The sequence below is a fragment of the Bemisia tabaci genome, chromosome 10 (genome assembly GCF_918797505.1).
Source record: "Bemisia tabaci chromosome 10, PGI_BMITA_v3".
Classification (NCBI taxonomy): Eukaryota; Metazoa; Arthropoda; class Insecta; order Hemiptera; family Aleyrodidae; genus Bemisia; species Bemisia tabaci.
This window is the reverse complement of record NC_092802.1, coordinates 13,628,208-13,647,093: the sequence shown is the minus strand read 5'-3', so window position 1 is coordinate 13,647,093 and position 18,886 is coordinate 13,628,208. Positions and strand designations below refer to the sequence as shown.

Sequence of the window (18,886 nt, the reverse complement as noted above, 5' to 3'; positions counted from 1 at the left end):
TCTGTAGCCTCCTTTAGCCGGCAATAATAATTCCTAGGGTATTTTGAAACGCACGCCTTATCGCCAATTTTTCCCAGGGGAAAACGTCACGGAGACGAAAAGGGTCTTACAGACCCGTAGAGTATAGGGTCCTGCACATGCACAACCGTGTTGTGAGGAAAAATGCCGTATGAACATTCGAAAGTTGCCAAATTTCCACCGCTAAAACGTTTATTTTTGAGGAAAGTTATGAAACATTTACCTTGAAATTTTTGGACTATTTAGATCGAATTACGAACAAAATTCTCTGAAAAATCGGAAAACAAATATTTACAAATTTTTCCAAAAATGCGTGATTTCTCAGTGGAAATTTGGCAACACTTGAATGTTTATACGACATTTTTCCTTGGCATAGCAGTACAGTTAGAGTCCCTTTATACTGAGAGTCAAGACAACCCCCCCCCCCTCCCCTCATGGAGTCACAAACGGGAATGAAGATTACACAAATTGGCAGTGTTTCGTAATCTTTGATCGGCTCATTCTCAAATTCTTCTCTCCGTTCCTTCTCTCATTCCGTTTGTTCCTTGTCGAACCCGTCATTACCCGTCCATTCTACATTATAATCTTTGCAATCGGTGAAAATGTAATGTTTATTCCCGTTTGTGACAATGTAGAGGCCTAAAATACGAGAACCAATCAGGAATGGATTCACTTTGTCTTGACTATCAGTATAAAGGGACTCTAAGTACAGTCTGACGGCTTAATTCTTGGTCACCGTGCACTAACAAAGAAATGGACCGAACGCAGCAGAAGGAACCGATCCCACGGACCCGTTTATAAAATCGCTTATTTAAGTGAGGAATTAAACGGCACTTAAGAGGTTTCCGACTCGAGCCGGGAAAGTTTTTACCTCTTAGCTAAACTCGGTCTGGCTAAAAACTTATATCGCGTGTACGGAATGGCTTTTTTTGACGACGCTCAACTTTTCCTGGCAGCTTTCCCGTTGTTCCCGCTAATTAAATTAGTTTCGACTTTCTGAAGGACACCTGGAAGTTTCTGAAAGTTTAACGACGACGACAAGACGGTGATACGGTTTGATGTTTGGCACGGCGACTTATTCCGAGACACTCCGGGGCGCCGAGTGTTGAGACCTCGGCGTAATAACAGGCAAGCAACAGGTCTGTCCTGATAATACCGCCGATACACGTTTCGTGCCCTTTGACGGTGGTACTAGAGTTCTCCTTTCACGGGCCAGAATAGGCAAACATTCGTGCAACACTGTAGGAAATTGCATACGCGGCTAAATGAAGGCATTCGTACACTGTTAAAAATCAATGATTTACTCTGAGCGAATGGCCGGCGTGAAAAAAATTTCGAGCCGCATTCTGAGTGCGGCACAAAAGTTTGGTTAACACGGGAAGTGAAACACAAAATAACCTAAGCATTCGGTTGTCTCTGGGGTTTCCTAGTGTCTCCATTGTTTTATATGATGAATTTACCGCAAACTGTACCAAAACTAACAAAAAATTTGGGTTGGTCACATTTTTCACTTCCTATGTGAACCAAAAGTAACACTAGAATACTAATATGTTTATCAGCGTACACGGAAAAAACCATATAGCGCTGAGCACTAACTATTCAGATCAAATGAAGCCAAATAGTATGGGAGTTGTGGTGATCGAGCCCTTAAACTTTAGGGTCCAGCCCTACAAATGGTAGGTATCAGCAGTACTGTCATAGCTGGCTCCATTTGATCGAAACAGTTAGTGCTCAGCACTATATCGTTTTTCCGTGTATGACTGCTACGTAAACGCTTTCTTTTCATTTGTAATGATCAACTGTAATAAGTTCACCGAACTTATCATTCGTTATAGGAGTCCTTTATAGGAGATTAAGGGAGGGTGAGAGAGGGCCTGACGTAGGGGGAAATGAGGGTTGACACGGAGGGTGGAGGGGTTAAATTTGGGGGAAACAAAAACTCGGCAATTTTTGGATGATCCACCTGACTATTTCCCACTCTTTGACGGGGTACGAAAGTTTGGCAACTACCATCAGACTATTAATTCAATCAGCGTGCGTGCGTTTCTATTCCCATGGATTATTCCACATCTCCATTAAACGACTCATCTAATTATAGGGTCACCGAAAATCCAGTGCAGCGGATGCAAGCTCAAAGCTTGGTACGCGATGCGTGGCCGATGGAATAGTTTGACGGAGCCATGCTAAAAGGAACTATGTGCAAATGAACTGAATCCAAAGGAATTAAGTAGCACGCATACTCCCACTAGTGGCGTGGCGTGCTTTGCGATATATCGATTGGTCTGCCATTTAAACCGATGCCAAAGGATTGTTTAACAGGGTGTTTGCAACGAATATACCTTAACAATCGATTCTTCAGCATAGTTTCAATGGAAATGTTGCATCTGTGAGGGATTTGCGATTTGACCGTTGATTTTTATGTAAAAGTTCGCGAGAAACACGATGATGCCACTGGTTTTATCTGAAATCATCTCCCAAGCTCAAAAAAAGCTCTCAAAGTGAGGCCAAAATGGAGGGGATATCCCACCCTACCCTGAGAGTCCACCTCTACATCAAAACAAACTTTTCATGCAAAGATAGGGAGCAGATACATTAGCAGGGTTGCCGTGTTTTCAGTTTTGGAGTCCCCAAATGAGGTGGCAACCCTGCTGATGTATTTGCTCCCTATCTATGAATGGAGAGTTTGTTTTGATGTAGAGGTGGACTCTCAGGGTAGGATGGGATATCCCCTGCATTTTGGCCTCAACTTGAGAGCTTTTTTTGAGCTTGGGAGATGATTTCAGAGAAAACCAGTGGCACCATCGTGTTTCTCGCAAACTTTTACATAAGAATCAATAGTCGAATCGCAAATCCCTCACACATGCAACATCTCCATTGGGAAATATCGATAATCGACCATTCACGCCTCGCCACTGACCCCACGCATACCTAGCTCCTTTTGATTTAATTCACGTTTGGATTCTTCCTTTTCGCGCGAATACGACCAGTTCGTCCTTGCGTTGATATAATCCTGGGCGAACCAGCGGCGACTATAATCCGCGGCAAAAACACTTCCCACTCGGGCTATTTTTATCCGAACAACAGCAGTTTCGAGTCGGATTTTAAGTTTTAGCCGCACCTGGTCTTCTGGAACGGGCGCCTCCAAAAAAGGGTCGGGATTGTTTACGCAAAAGATCAATCTATTTTTGAGATTTTGACGCGCCAAATTAGGAGTTTATGAGCGGGCCGCCGTATTGAACTTTATGGCACGCCACCGTTTTTCCCGCGGTGGCGCCGCGGTTGGTTTATTTCGGTCGCGATTCGGTTCGATCGGTAAAATTTTGAGGAATTTAGGCGCCGATAGATTTTACTGACCCTCCGATAAGATTTTACGACCTTGGTTAGATAATGTCTTGGGAAATTTTGTCATGAAAAAAGCGTTTAAATTAGGCGTTGGGTGCCTAAAAGATGGGCGCCTCTAAGTAGCATGTCGTTCACGGGGCGCCGTATTCATACAATTATTCTGAGTTGATATTTATATCCCGCAGCGCTTAAATTTAACAACTGTGGGTATTTTTACTACAATTTACCCCGACATATTCTCCATGTAGAATTTGAAAACTCAAATGAAAATCAAACGAGAAGAGCTGCATTATGCCCGTGCCTGCTCATAGCTTACTCATGTTGATTTGATATAGGGGCCTCGCACATTACCATTTTGAGTTCAATTTCCGAGTTAGCCTAAAAACATCATACGTGCTGAAATATTAGTCTAATGGAGCTACCACTTCTTTATGTTGTATAAAAATCTTGCCTATCGGACAAACACTACAAGTGATATACACAACCCAAACTCTCAGTATCAAACTCTTGCCCAAAGTGACAGGATGTCTCCTTGAAGCAGCAGAAATACTGTTGAAAACAAGAAGATTGTTGACAAAACGAGAATTCTTGCCCGGGACTCATTCATTATTGCTGTTGGATCAACAGGAAATTTTAATCCGTGTGCTGATTTTGCCAATGATCTGTCAGTATGAGCTGACAAATGAAACATAATTTACTCCCATTTTACCTAAAGTAAGCAATATGTACGTTGTATTAAAGTATGCAAGTATACCACAAGAAACTTCCATTTGCGACTGGCAGATTTCACAAAATCATCGGGCTTAAAAGCGGTGCATCCCAATATCGTCAAATTATTCATAGCATGAATGTGGTTAAACTTCTCTCGTCCATTCAGGATTTGGAGCCATAAAATATTCAAGATTCCATGGTGTTTAAGGGGAGCCTCGAAAAAAAAAACGGTTAAAGAAGCATCTGCTCGATATTATCCGCGGTAAAAGCCTAAAGCTAGTGTCGTATGGGGGTGCGGCCGAGGGTAAAGGGTCGAGTTTTAAAAGCTTTCGAATTGAATGAAAATTTCATGAAACGCTGCCTTGCATGGTCTCGAGTAATTCCACAGCGCCGCGCCGCAGCTCTCGTGAGAGTTGCTTGTCGTTTCCGCATATATCGATGGAGATACTAAAAAAAAAAAGTTTGAAAAGCTTGATACCATGAGGGAATAGCTAAGCTCCGTGAGAAAAACCGCGCATTTGCAGAGGAATAATAAAGTTTTTATCTCCACGCAGCGGGTGAATTGACTCTTTGAAACAGGTCAGTTGCGCTTATAGCAGAATCGCGTTATAATGGCTTAAACTTGCTAATTAGTAACAAGATAAGATCCGTTCAAACGCCAAATTTTACACGTAGAAATTTGCTTTTATGGCGGAACTGATTAATTTTTGCTAATCTATGAGCTTAAACCATTGAAATCAATTTTGAGATTATAGCCCAAGGACCGGACAAAAATTGTTGGACCTCGGTCAGCGGGTGAGTTGACCCTGTGATTCGAAATGACATCATCAATGCTCATCAATGGGGAGGGATTATTTCTAGTACGCTGGAGAAAAAACACATTGGATCTAGAGTCCAGATTCTTAAAAACATCTACACGAAAAAGTACTCTTGATTCAATCAGAATCTAGCAAAAATCAAGAACCAGGCTTCTTAATTTAAGCGGATTTCGTTTTGATCTAAGCAAAAATCCGATTGAATCAAGAGTATTTTTTCTTGTCGATGTTTTCAAGAGTCTGGACTCTAGATCCAATGTGTTTTTTTTCCAGTGTATTTTCCCAGAAAATAGGGTAAAATTACGCTATATGTCGTGCAATTACAACCAGGTATTTTCTTCCAAAATTATCAAATGCATGCACCAGGAAATTCGAAACGTTGCAAACTACAATAAGACGATTTTTCCCTAGTTTTATCATGAAGTGCGTCATTCACGGAAGAACGCGGCGCGGCATTTCCTTTGAGAACTTTCAGGATAGTGGTGTCGTGTAGGCAATTGTAGTCGTAATCAGCGTAATGCTGATTATTTGCTCAAACTTGCATTTGAAGGAAACCATGTCCATGTGCATTCGGGTGTGGGAGCTGGATAAGAATGCGGTGAAATACTTTTGAGGATATTACTGCCTGTCTGGAAGTAATATCCTCGACGAAATAAACTGCTGTGACGAGGAACATTAAATTTCGGTGTTATTCCCTTTCGTCGGGAAGGTATACTCATAATATGCACCCAGCAAATTATCGATTTTACGATAGTTATTTTTCCCATATTCTGCCGTGGTAAGTAAAAACGCAGTATGAGCATTCGAAAGTTCCCAAACTTCCTCTCAGAAAATTTTAATTTTTGAAGAGTGTTATGAATATTTTGCCTTACAATTTTCACATTTTCTAAATAAAATTACGTGCAGAATCCTCCGAAAAATCGGAAGTGAAATATACACCAATTTTCCTTTATGTAATTTTTCGGAGGAGCTAGGCCATTTTTCCTAAATTTTTGTTTCCTACATCAGGTTTTCCTAGTAATGTTTTCCTACTCGTTGTTTGTCCCATCACAGTAAATTCTACGAGTAAGACGTCCCACTGGCTTTTTTCCTAAGGGTGTTTGTCCCAATAATCAGGGCCGGACTTACCTATTTGCCACTCACGGGCCGCCTATTTGCCGCCCCCTTCTCATTCGTTTTGAAACATTAAAAAAAATCATGAAGTGAACGTACCGGAGGGGAAGGGGTGCATAAGACGCGTTTACTCGTGTTGGACACATTTCTTGCGAAAGCCCTGTCAACACTACTAGCAAAATTTCACGGAACTTGACGCGAAAGTTAAGTTTCGTAAACCTATCTCTGTGTGGACAAGACCTTCCATATATAAGAAATTAACAAAAAAAAATATGAAAGAACAAACATAAATGTGGTTTAACAATTTTAACTTCCGCCGCGCCTAGCTGACCGCAATGTGTTTGACGCAATGCGTGAAGTATTCATGCAGTCTTGTAGGCGCTTATATGCTTTACATGCCGACCGCCGCGCCGAGGGCTTCTCTTATTCATCTCAAGTTCTCGTCATCATTGCTCTATCTGCGCCGCGCTGCTCTAGGCCAAATTGAGGGTTTGGTTTCTCTCTTAACTCGAGTTATTGAAGGTGCTGTCTTGTGTATCACCGAAAGACGACAAAATTATAAATTACTATACTCTCAGGAAATGAGAGATTTTGTCGCCTTCTCTCGTTTGTATTATTTTTTTCGGAATTCGATTTTTTTATACCTGTATTTAAAAAAAAATTGCAACATTTGCCGCTCCCTAGATTTGCCGCCATGGGCCGCGGCCCATGTAGCCACCCCCTAAATCCGGCCCTGCCGATAATCTGATAATAATTGAAACGTAAACATGAGTAGAGCAGAAAAAAATGTTTCAGAAAGTGTAAAATTTCCTCAGCGAGCCGAATATAAGCGCGTGAACGGGAGACAGCACAATTTGAGTCTTCTATACCCTCAATACAAGGAAGAGGGTGAAGCTCCTTGAGGGTGAAACTACTTGTAGGCATGCGGCCACAACATTAACTTGTGAGGTACCCATGTTGTTTCTTTAAAATTGAATTTAGGACAAATGCCTCTAGGAAAAAAGCCGGTAGGACATCTCACTCGTAGGCCTAACTGTGATGGGACAAAAAACGAGTAGGAAAAAAGTATTAGGGAAACTTGCAGTAGGAAACAATATTTTAGGAAAAATGACTTGCCACATTTTCGGAGGAACTTTGAAAACGCCTGATGGTTCATAGAAGAAGTTGGCCAACATTTGTGAGCTTTAAACGCTTATAACTCCGTCCATACAAATCTTTGAGGCTCTAAAAGTGGTTTCATTGTTTCCCTCGTGAAATTTACTTTTTGAAACACTACTTAACATTTAAAATGTAACGAAATAAACGTTAAAATTTGCAGTTTTAGTCAGAAATTTCATGTCCGACCTCTCTAAATAACTCGATCTACTGTGCGGCGTTTCCCCTTGGCACGGCAATATTGACTTTATTCTCTGTGATATTCAAACATACCCATTCTGGGTCTCTTGTGATGACTCCGCACTGTTGTTACCGCAGAGAGTTAGTTGTAAGTATCACAATGCGTGCGCGTTTTCTTCGAAGTCTAAACAAAACACCTGTCACCGGTGTCTAGTTCCCAGCGTAAAACTGAGCTTCAACTCACTCGTAGCGACGATACGCCAAAAGTTTACGTGATCAAGCCTATGAAAAGAAAGCTCAGTCTCTAAGATAACCCGATTGCAAATTTCGAACGAGCAAAACCTTTGTTGATTTTTTTGTTCTTAGTTATGGAACAACAGTCAACAAAAGCGAAACTCCTCACTCTAAATGAGCTCCGAGGGGAACAAAAGAGAGAAAAACTCAGGTGCTGGAAAAACTCCGGGCAATTCGTCTATAAATAATCGAATTTTTAAGCCCGCGCTTCTCAGTCGAAGATGTTAGCTCAATCATGTCGCCGAGATGAAATTTCCCCGGGTTTTCACTCTCGCCTTGGTTTTTCTACCACCGAGTCGTCCTTACTGCACGGAGGGAGACGGGAGGCGACATGATTGGTCCGGTGCGAGTCCATGTGCACCGAACAATCCCTCTCGTCCGAACAATCCCTTTTGTCCCGGACCCCCGCCAAGTTATTGCTACAGGAATGGTCCACCGACATTCTGGAATGGGCTGGACGGAGTAGTTGCCAATGCAGGAAGAATAATCGCGGATACAACGAGATTCATCTACGAATCGATTGTAGGGCCCACGCAGGGTTGCTGTCCTTGTTGTTGCTGTGACCAGAGATATTTCTATCAACCTAAGGAACCCTGTGATCGAAGAGAATCTTGTGACAGGAGGGATTCTCGTGACTGGAGGGATTGCTGCGACCGGAAAGAATGCTATGATAGACGGAAATTCAACGATAGAAATGATTTCTGTGACCGACGGGAATCTTGTGATCGAAAGGAATATTGCGACCGGAAGGAATGCTGCGACCGGAAGGAATGCTGCGACCGGAAGGAATGCTGCGACCGGAAGGAATGCTGCGACCGGAAGGAATCCTGCGACCGAAAGGAATGCTGCGACCGGAAGGAATCCTGCGACCGGAAGGAATCCTGCGACCGGAAGGAATGCTGCGACCGGAAGGAATCCTGCGAGTGGAAGGAGTCCTGTAGCCTCAGGGACTTCCTCTGGGATCGAAACCGGAGAAGTTCTCTGAGAGATTGTTTACCAGAACGCCTCTATCCCTTAAGTTTGTCCTTGCCGTCTCCGTGGAAGAATGGTTCACGTCCCCCGCCGCCAGATGTCGCTCCCTGCAAATCTGCACCTGAAGTTCCCGCTCCACCGTGTGCTGACCCGTGTGCCCCGTGCGAAGCATGTGAGCCGCCTGTGGAGGCTCCTATCCCACCGCCAGAGACGTGTAGTCCACCACCCGTACCACTAGATGTCGCTCCTTGCAGCTCAACAATTTGCGATATCCCGTGTGATGTGAACGCAGAATTAAGATTTGTGGATGTTTGCCCGATTATCGATGCATCACGATTTTCACCACCGGGTGTCGTTCCTTGTGGATTCGTATCGGCAGTCGTTAGTCCCCGGAGAAATAAGTGTGATTGAGACAGGTAACTGTCCCTTCAGGTGGAAATTGAAATCGCTTAGCTCAACGAATAAATAAAACATGATTAGATGATAAACGTCGCTTTTAAGCACATCTGATTGTAAAAGCCAAAGATTAGAAATAGATGAATATCGAATACCAATGTCACGATTTCTAAACGCCTGTTACGATGTCTGTTCTGTTTGGTTTTCTATACTTGCGAAGAAGGTGAGGCTGAATCTGTTTCATCCATTCACTTTTTGTTCCTTAAAGACAGAGATTAAAACTATACAATTTTTGCCCCGTATGAGATTGTTCTGTCGTGTTCTGGTTATTTTTCTTTTTCAAAACATTTTTTTTTTTTTTTAAGGATGGCTCACAATTTTGACTTGCGAATATATTTTGACAAAGATCAAAGACGCATAGAGCAATTGATGCGCACATTACAGACACAAAAAATTAACTCATAAACCGAGGAAAACGCAATTAAAAAATCGCAACTTTCCGCAAAGTTAAAAAGCCCTGGTCTTGCGCCGAAACCAAATGACGTCATCCGGCACCAATCGGAAGCGAGCACGGTATTCTACCGTGACTTGGACTTCTGTTCAATGTCTTTCTAGAATCCCTTTATAATGAGAGTTAAGACAACACCCTCTCATGAATGTCAGAAACAGGAATAAAGATTACACAAATAGAAAGTTTTTCGTAAACTTTGATCGGCCCATTCTCAAATTTCTTTCTCCGTTCCTTCTCTCATTCCGTGTGTTCCTTGCCAAACCCGCAATTCCCCGGTCCATTCCAGATTGTAATCTTTGCAATTGGTGGAAATGTAATCTTTATTCCCGTTCGTGACACTGTGAAGGCCTAAAATACGGGAACCAATCAGAAATGGATTCACATTGTCTGAACTCTCGGTATGAAGGGACTCTAGGTAGAACATCGCATGATGAGAAAATTTGTGGGATTAGGAGCCTCTCGTCTCATATTGGACGTATTGCTATCAAACGGAACTATGTGCATTATGTCATGAGCCCTGTCATACACATATTCTTATGGGTCTCAGGGCTTATGTCTTAATGCACATAGTTCCGTTTAATATAAATACGTCCTATTGTCAGTTTCGATCGCGAATGCAGATTTCCCATAACAGACAACACCGCTGTCACAAGCCGATCAACTTTCATCGAAATTCTATTAATAGTCGTCGCGAGGAAAATGTTGCGGGGAGGGGGGGGCGTACGATGGAGGATGTTTGCCCGATAGCTACACGCGTAGGATAAAAGGTTTTTGTTGGCACAAGCGACAAGATGTAATTAGGAGAGAACAGGAGAGCAAAAGCAAGATCGCTACGAAGACGTCGTCAATGCCTGAATGGCTTTTAAATTTGCTCATCTGAAACAATGATGATTCTTGATTCCCTCTTCGTTGCTGCTCTGACGTAAGGATGTATCTCGATTTCCACGTGAGCCCTGTTCGCCATATAAATCCATGGTTTCTGGGTCTCAAAAGGGGATACAGATACGCCCTTACGTCGAAGGAGCGACGTCTTGAGCCGAGGCGCGCGCTCGCTTCCCGCCCATTCTTTACCTTTAGGAAGAACGCCGTATGTCCCGCGGGACGTTGCCAAGTCTGCCGTGTTGAGGAAAAGCGCCGTATGAATATTCGAGAGCTACCAAATTTCCCTGGATAAAACATTTATTTTTGACAACATTCATGCATATTTGTCCTCGAGACTGTCAGATATTTTAGATTAAATTGTGTACGAAATTTTCTGAAATTTTTGGAAAATAATATTCACAATGTTCTAGTAATTTCGGTTTTTATAGGAGGAAACTTGGCAACGTCTGGAGGCTCATACGGCGCTCTTCCTTAGCACGGCAGAAGTCTCCAATGATCTAAGACACATTTGCTCGGACACGTGTTGATTTTTCTTCTCTCGTTTCGCAGAGCATATTATTCGTAGTTCGATCTGAAGTATCAGAAAATTTCAATGATGAACATTAACAATTTTCCGAGAGATCAATATTTTATAAGGAAGGCTCGAGATACATCAAGGAGGCATTCAAGGCTCATTCGACGTTCTTCCCTTAACATGACAGCATGTCTCGCGCGAGTCTCAAAGGAACGTTACCATAGCCTGTGTGGCGTGGTGCGGGTATGGGCGTAGCGATGAACAATAGTGTGACGTTACGGGTTTGATCGATATTCTGCAGACTTCTTTGAGCAACTGCGCCGCTGAAGGAAGCAGTGATGATGGCAATTTCCTAAAAATTCGACTAATTTTCTGCCGCGTCATGGAAAAACGCCGTATGAACATGCGGAAGCTGCGAAATTTCCTCTTAGAAAAAATGTATTTTTGAAAAAAAAAATTGGATATTTTTTCTTGTAATTTTCAGACACTTCTGATCAAATTACGATGAAATTCCTGTACTAATTTGGAAAAAAATATTCATAAACTTTTCCGAAAATTCATGCATTATGAAAGGATATTTGGCAACGTTTGAGGGTTCATACGGCATTCTTCCATACTACGAACGTATTTCTATCAAACGGAACTATGTGCATCAAGACATGAGCCCCTAAACCCATACGAATATATGCATAACAGAGCTCACGTCATGACGTCCGTACGACGGTATAAGCCCCTTATTCTGTCATAAAGGATCATATATTTTCAATATCTAAGATGAGTACTATTTTAGGCTTATCCATGAAATCACCTTTCTCCAAGGTGAAATTAATGACATTTAAGTTGTTCCTGAATTGAATCGGCTATCTCAAAAAGACTTGAGCTCCAGAAATAAGAATTTGAGATAAGCAGTGGCAACTATTTTATTCGATCCATTCTAAATCTTGGAGGTCACAAAGTCGTTGTGGGAGATAATTGGACGTATTTCTACCAAACGGAACTATCTGCATTATGACTAGAGCTCTGTTGTGCATATATTTTTATGGATTTCAGGGCTCTTGTCTTATAATGCACATAGTTCCGCTTGGCAGAAATACGTCCAATTCATAGTCATTAAAATACTGGCGTCATAGCTGAATTCAAATTTTTTGTGATGCGGTTGATTTCTGAACTTGATTTTCAGATTTACTGGTGATTTATTCGAAAAATCTCACTTTTTCTCACTCTATCTCCGGTTCTTTTGGTGAAAAACATATTGATGTCATTAGGATATTCACTCATTTGTCTTCACCTAGGAATTTCCCTTTTTGACCACCATGAACAATGATCATCCATACAGTGTGTAAGGTTGCATCCCTGCTGTTTCATCAATTCTGCAGTCTCCCTCGATCTTCGCTCGTTGAGACTGCGAACGTGATAAAAAAGTAAAGCCCCTTCAATATTTGTCATATGCAATACGGACATCCATAGAGTACGAATAGTTGCTTGAAGGCGTTGTCATTAGTGCCGTAAGCACCTTACTGTCGTGAGCGTAAGAAACGCCTTCACTTTTTCGCATATACAACACAGACATCCATGGAGTACGAATAGTTGTATCAAAGCGTTGATTTTGACCTTGCGCACTTAGCGTAGCGCTAGGAAAACTTTTGCAGATTCTTGAGTATTCAAAACGCAACGACGAAAGTATGCTGGGGATAACACTTACGGCTAGCTTGCCTAACACTCGCCTAACATTAAAATGAGTATTACCTTTTTTATATGAGTGTAATAAAATTGGTCGATTTTTAATGATCTCAACGATCTCTGATAGTTTTTCGGATGATTGGTGGCAATGTTTACAGAATAGTTTTCCTTTAAAATTTACAATTTTTTGAAGGGAAGCAAAAACCATTTGCTCTTCTGGGATATTTTTTAGATACTTATGCAGAAGCAACATTATTACGACACTGTAATTGCGCTGGTTCATTTTTGCGAAATGCGATCCAAATAACCCTCGCATTGCGTTTGGTGCAGTGCGAGAAGTATTCATTCTGTCTTGTAGGCGCTAATATGCATTTGACAGTTGAGGCCAAAATGGAGGGGACATCCCACGCTATCCTGAGAGTCCACCTCTACATCAAGACAAACTCTCCTTGCAAAGATAGGGGGCAAATACATTGTCAGGAAGGAACCGAGCCACATCAGCTATTGCCAAAAACTGGGCAGTTTAATTTTTTACAAGAGAACGTTTGAGCGGATTCCTTCAAAACTTTGTTTCGTACTAAGCGGAAAATTCACTGATATTCGCCCAAAAATTTGCTCAACCGTTTTCGTGTAAAAAATGAATTCGCCTAGTTAAATTTCGCAATAGCTGATGTGTGGCGTGGTTCCTCTCTGCTCAACGCACTCCATTTCTGGTTTGTCCATGATAACACTTATTTTACGAAAACAAAATAGATTGCTGATTTAGCAATTAAATTGTTAAAAAATATATCTGACATGTTTCAAATGTACTGTTTACAGTAGTGAAAAGCTAATTTAACCACAGGGGTGGTTAAATTAGCTGTCATTTATTGTAAAATCTACATTGAAACATGTGAGACGCTTTTTTACACTGCAAAATTGTTAAAGCAGCAGTCTAATTTTTTCCGTGAAACAAGTGTTTGCATGGACAAGCCAGGAATAGAGTAACTAATATCAGCTGTTGCGATTTCTTAGGTTTAGGAAATTGCACTTTTTACAAGAAAATGGGTTTGCGATTTTTTTGCATTTTATGCAAATTTCAGTGAACCTTCTGCATAGTACGAAACAAATTTTCCAAGGCATCCGCACAAACTAACGCTCTCTTGTAAAAAGTTAAATTGCCATAGATTTGAACTTATTTGAACCATCAATTGAAACTCATGGTATCTATGCTGTTATTGCGCCAGAAATAGACTAGTTACATTTGAGGGGCCTGGAGGATAAGGCGGTTAAGTGCAGTTTTTGCTATATTGAGAAATACGTGTTTGAAGTTTCGAAATCAAACGGATCCTTACGGTGGAAAGAAAGTTCAAACTGACTTTTTGTTGCGGAAAAATTGGACTTCGGAAGCGAATATTTCACACAGTATGCGTTCAGACTAGTTTTACTTCAACTCACTAATATCCCGGTTTTTCCAAAAATTGCACTTATGCACCTTGTCCTCCAACCCCTGGTGCAATACCAGCATAAAAACCATAAGTTTCAATTAATGGTTCAAACAAGTTCAAATCTATGGCAATTTAACTTTTTACAAGAGAACGTTAATTTGTGCGGATGTCTTGCATTCGTTTCGTACTATGCAAAAAGATCACTGAAATTTGCACAAAATGCAAAAATTCGCAAACCCGTTATCTTGTAAAACATGAAATTGCCTAAACCTAATAAATCGCAACAGCTGATGTGGCTTGGTTCCTATCTGCTCAACGCACTCTATTCCTGGCTTGTCCATGAAAACACTTGTTTCACGGAAAATATGAGACTGCTGCTTTAACAATTTTGCAGTTTAAAAAAGTCATTATCAAATCTCAGCCCCTCATATGGATTGTATTTTGCAAAAAGGAACCAGGAGCATTGCAATGTTGCTAAGATTGTGCAACTTTACCCACTGCAATATAACGATTTACATCCTGAAGAAATATGAAATTTGCATGGTAATTTTTGTCCTTTTACAGTTTTTAGCGAGTTACATAGAAACTGTTTGGAGATAATCTGGACTTTATTTTGCAACAAGGAACCACTATTTCTGGCACATTTTAGAAACAACATACATGTCATTGGTTTCCCATGCAAATATGTCAGTGGCGCGGCGTGAATAATCGATTATCGATATCTCGCCATTTGAAGCTATGGTAAAGAATCGATTACTAAGGTGTTCGCTGCGAACACCCTGATAATCGATCTTTTTTCATAGGTTTAAATGGCACAACAATCGATATATCGCAATTCACGCCACGCCACTGAAATATGTGCTTTTGTGCGAGAGCCAGAAATGGTGGTTCCTTATTGCAAAATGTAATCCATCTGGTATACCTTCCAAGACAAAAGGAGCTGCACAATCTTAGCAATATTGTAATGCTCCTGGTTCTTTTTTGCAAAATGCAATCCATATATCACTAGAAATGTGCTAAAAATTTTGAAATTTTTGGTGGAACCATCACCGATCGTAGGGGATTCGGCGATTAGGGACGATTCGGATGCGACAGAGGTCGGAGGCTCGGCCTGCGAGCGCGGCGCGAACGCGAAAGAAACGGTCGAAGCATGCTCGCCTTGACCACGGCTCCCCCGCCTCCCTCCCAGGCCCCCCGCCCCTCCCTCCCATGTCCCCCCGCCCCCAGCCGGGGGCATGCGTTATCGAGACTGGTTGAGGTTCACGCCGCGCCGTTCACGCGCTGTGCGCCGATGTAGGGCAATAGCTCCGCCACGCCGCGCCGCGACAATCAGTAAACGTTTCGGCACTGTCGCGCGTACCACGTGTGGCGCCGCGCCGTTCCCGCCCGCGTGTTTTCCGACGTCCGTACACGCGTCAACCCTCCCCGTGTGCCGTCCCCTAAACCCCGCGAAACACGCGTCAAGTTATTGTGTTCGTCGTGCCTGAATTCATCCCGGTGTGTCGTCGTTTAAACCCCGCGAAATTCGTGAAAACATTACCGGTGTGTGTTGAAACTCGCGTAAACTTACCCGCGAGTGCCGTCGTGAAGCCTCGCGAAACACGTGAAAACGTTACCGGTGTGTATTGAAACTCGCGTAAACTTACCCGCGAGTTCCGTCGTGAAGCCTCGCGAAACACGTGAAAACTTTACCGGTGTGTGTTGAAACTCGCTTAAACTTGTCAGCGAGCGTCGTCCAATAAACACGTGAAAACATATTTGCTGCAGCGTCGAAACTTGTACGAGTGTCGTCGTTGAACCTCTGTGAAACACGCCAGCTGCCAGCTGTGTCGGCATTCAAAATTTGTGAAAAAATTGATCGTGAGATTCGCACGTGTAAGATTCACTCCTTGAATGAATTCCGTTTGGAAATTGTAAATTTGTGTGTAAAATAATCCGAAGAGCCCCCTAATATTTTTAACCGTTACACACTTGTGTGAATAGTGTTCTGGTAATTGATTTGCCTACACGTTACGAGTCAACTTTAATGCACTGGTGATCAAGATTTTTGCGCTTGTTTGTCCAAAATTGCGTCGATTTCGTACGTCTATAGAATCTCTAATAATTTTTCCTCGTCTCGGAAAATTGAACCTCTCGAATAGCGTTTTCTATTCGTCTTTCGTGTGGTAATTAGCCTAACATGATTACTCTTATCAATTCAAGCCGGTCGTGTTTTAAGCTCCCGAAGTAATTCCCAACATTCGTATACTGCACATAGGTATATTTTCGGCTTGACAAGTTTATTAAAACGGTCGACGTGTCGAAAGTGATAACAGGACGTTTTCGCTCGTCACCGCGTTAGCGATGGATTGTTATTTTTCGAATCGTTGCTAGTTGTTTGTGCTTGGGTGCGTTGTAGTGTTTGTTGTGTCTGTGTCGCCTGTAATTGGAGAAATTTCCAAACTAATACTTTTTTCTTTTAACGGGAATCCACTCTGCTGAGATCTTTGAATTGTTGCCTTTCGGACTCAATCAAGTTTTTTCCAGGTAATTGAAAGTTTCAACTAATATTTGTACCTTCTTTTTTTTTGTCCCCCATTACTTACCGACGCGTTCTAAACATCATTTCGGTAAAAAATATGATGTCAATGGAGATGTTGAATGTCTGAGGAGGTTGCGATTTGACTGTTGATTCTCATGTAAAAGTTCACGAGGAACACGATGTGGCCACTGGTTTTCTCTGAAATCAACTACCAAGCTCAAAAAAAGCTCTCAAACTTGAGGGCATAATGGAGGAGATATCCCACAAAATCCTCAGAGTCCACCTCTACATCGAGACAAACTCTCCATGCAAATATAGGGAGCAAATGCATTGACAGGGCTGCCGAGCGAGCCATAAGAATATATGCATAACAGGGCTCACATCATAATGCACATAGTTCCGTTTGATAGAAATACTTCCAATTTCGGGTTGTCAAATCCGGACGGTCACGAAAATACTTTAGTATAGGGCAGGGTCGACGTACGCATTGAAATCGGTTCAGTTTCGTACTTAAAACGATAAATGAATATTTCGTCGTCACCAGTTGTCGCCCTCCGGCCAAAGTGTCACAAGTGCCGTGCGACGTTTCAAAATTTCCACTGGCATTTTATTTTTTTACGCAGAAATTGTTGGTTGAATCTGTTTCAAAATTTCATTTTATCGGCAGAAGAGAAAAAATGCAGTGAAATTTTCTGACAGCTTCGTTGAACAGTTTCTCTACAAAAAAATAAAAAAATCGGGGAAAATTTTAAAACATCGCATGTTGCTTGTCATACTTTGGCCGGAAGGTGACGGAATCTCGATATTTCTATGGTGCACTGGAAAAAAAGTCGCTTGGATCTAGAGTCCTGACTCCTTGTAACAATGACAAGAAAAATTACTCTTATAATACGATTTTTCCTTGAATCAAAAACGAGCCTCTTGATTTAGGCGGATTTCTTTTTGATTCAAGCAAAAAGTCCGATTGAATCAAGAGTATTTTTTCTTGTCATTGTTATTAAGATTCCGGACTCCAGATCCAAGCGACTTTTTTTTTCCAGTGTGATAAATGAAAATTCGGTGAAATATTTTCAAAAAGACACGCTTCTCCCGTGAGGAATTACAGACCCTCTTGGTGATTGACTCGGTGCGCAAGAGACTTCAAGAAGCTCCGTTCTCTTCCTTCCTTTTCTCCTCTGTTATTCGAGCCGCTAGCTCGCGTTGAAAACTTTTTGTGCTTCATCGAAGGGCTCTGGCCTCCAAAGCCATCACGGCAAGGTTAGCTCAAACAGTCAAACTGCTGGAAACTATTGCGTAATCCGCATCCGAAATCGCAGCAGCTTTCCGTCATACCCTACGCAACGGTTCGCCAAACATCGGCGTGTACCTAAATCCGAAAAAAAAGCATCTCGATCGTGATGTTTAAAAGCCCGTTACACACGATCAAACTGGAGGTTCAGTCTAGGGCATCAATGCGGGTGTTGGCTGTTGAATAGTTACAAAAAGCAGTAAAAACGGAAAAATTTTCACTTCCTTCTTTTTTTTCCTTCTTTGGAAAAAAAGCTTTAAATCGAGCAAAATCTTACGTTAACAAAATAGGTAACAGTTGTTTATTTCTTAAGTTTTAAATTCTTGCATTTCTCCTTGGGAAAATCTAAATTCCATCAGCTGCCTTTACTGCCCCCGCAGTTAACTTTACATCCTGTGAATGCAAAGTCAACTGCGTGGGCAATCAAGGTATTATCTTGAGATCACCAGACACATTTTTAACATCCTAGGTGCTAAAACAGCATACCATTTTTTTCAGTGCAGCCACTAAGGAAAATTGCCCGAGGACTACTCAGACAATACCAATGAGTGGATTTCAGAACTTTTTGATGTGCGTATTGTGATTTTCGGGAAATTTTACCCATCGACAGTCTATTTTCTTGGCTGTGTCTCTTGTGTGCATCAAAATCATTTCCCAGTTACTCATTTCTTCACTGGGAAAAAACACTCTCGGATCTCGAGCTAGGACTCTTACAATTGACAAGAAGAATTATTCTTGATTTAATAGGATTTTTGCTTGAATTAAAAGGACCCATAGAAAGTATATTCTCTTGGCTGTATCTCTTGCGTGCATCAAATTCATTTCCCATTTCCTCATTTCTTCACTGGAAAAAATATTATCTTGAATCCCGAGCCCAGAAACTTAAAAAATTTGACAAGAAAATACACTCTTGATTCAATTGGAGTTTTACTTGCATTAAAAAGGAATTCGCTTAAATTAAGGGGCTTGCCTCTCGATTCAAGCAGAACCCCGATTGAATCTAGAGTATGCTTGTCAAAGTTTTTTCCACACTGGAAAAAAAAAAAAAAAACTTATTGGATCTAGAG

The 18,886-nt window shown here is 41.7% G+C and overlaps 2 protein-coding genes across 3 annotated transcripts in view; both read left to right on the top strand.

Moving 5' to 3' along the window:
• LOC109044685 (atrial natriuretic peptide receptor 1) overlaps nt 1–18,886 on the top strand; it is a 589,109-nt gene that overhangs the window by 39,686 nt on the left and 530,537 nt on the right. The gene's annotated exons all lie outside the window — the stretch shown is intronic.
• Nucleotides 7,749–9,294, top strand: LOC140225605 (uncharacterized). The gene has a single exon (XM_072305055.1). It carries the CDS (start codon nt 7,875–7,877, stop codon nt 9,009–9,011), a length of 1,137 nt encoding a protein of 378 aa, XP_072161156.1. The 5' UTR covers nt 7,749–7,874; the 3' UTR covers nt 9,012–9,294.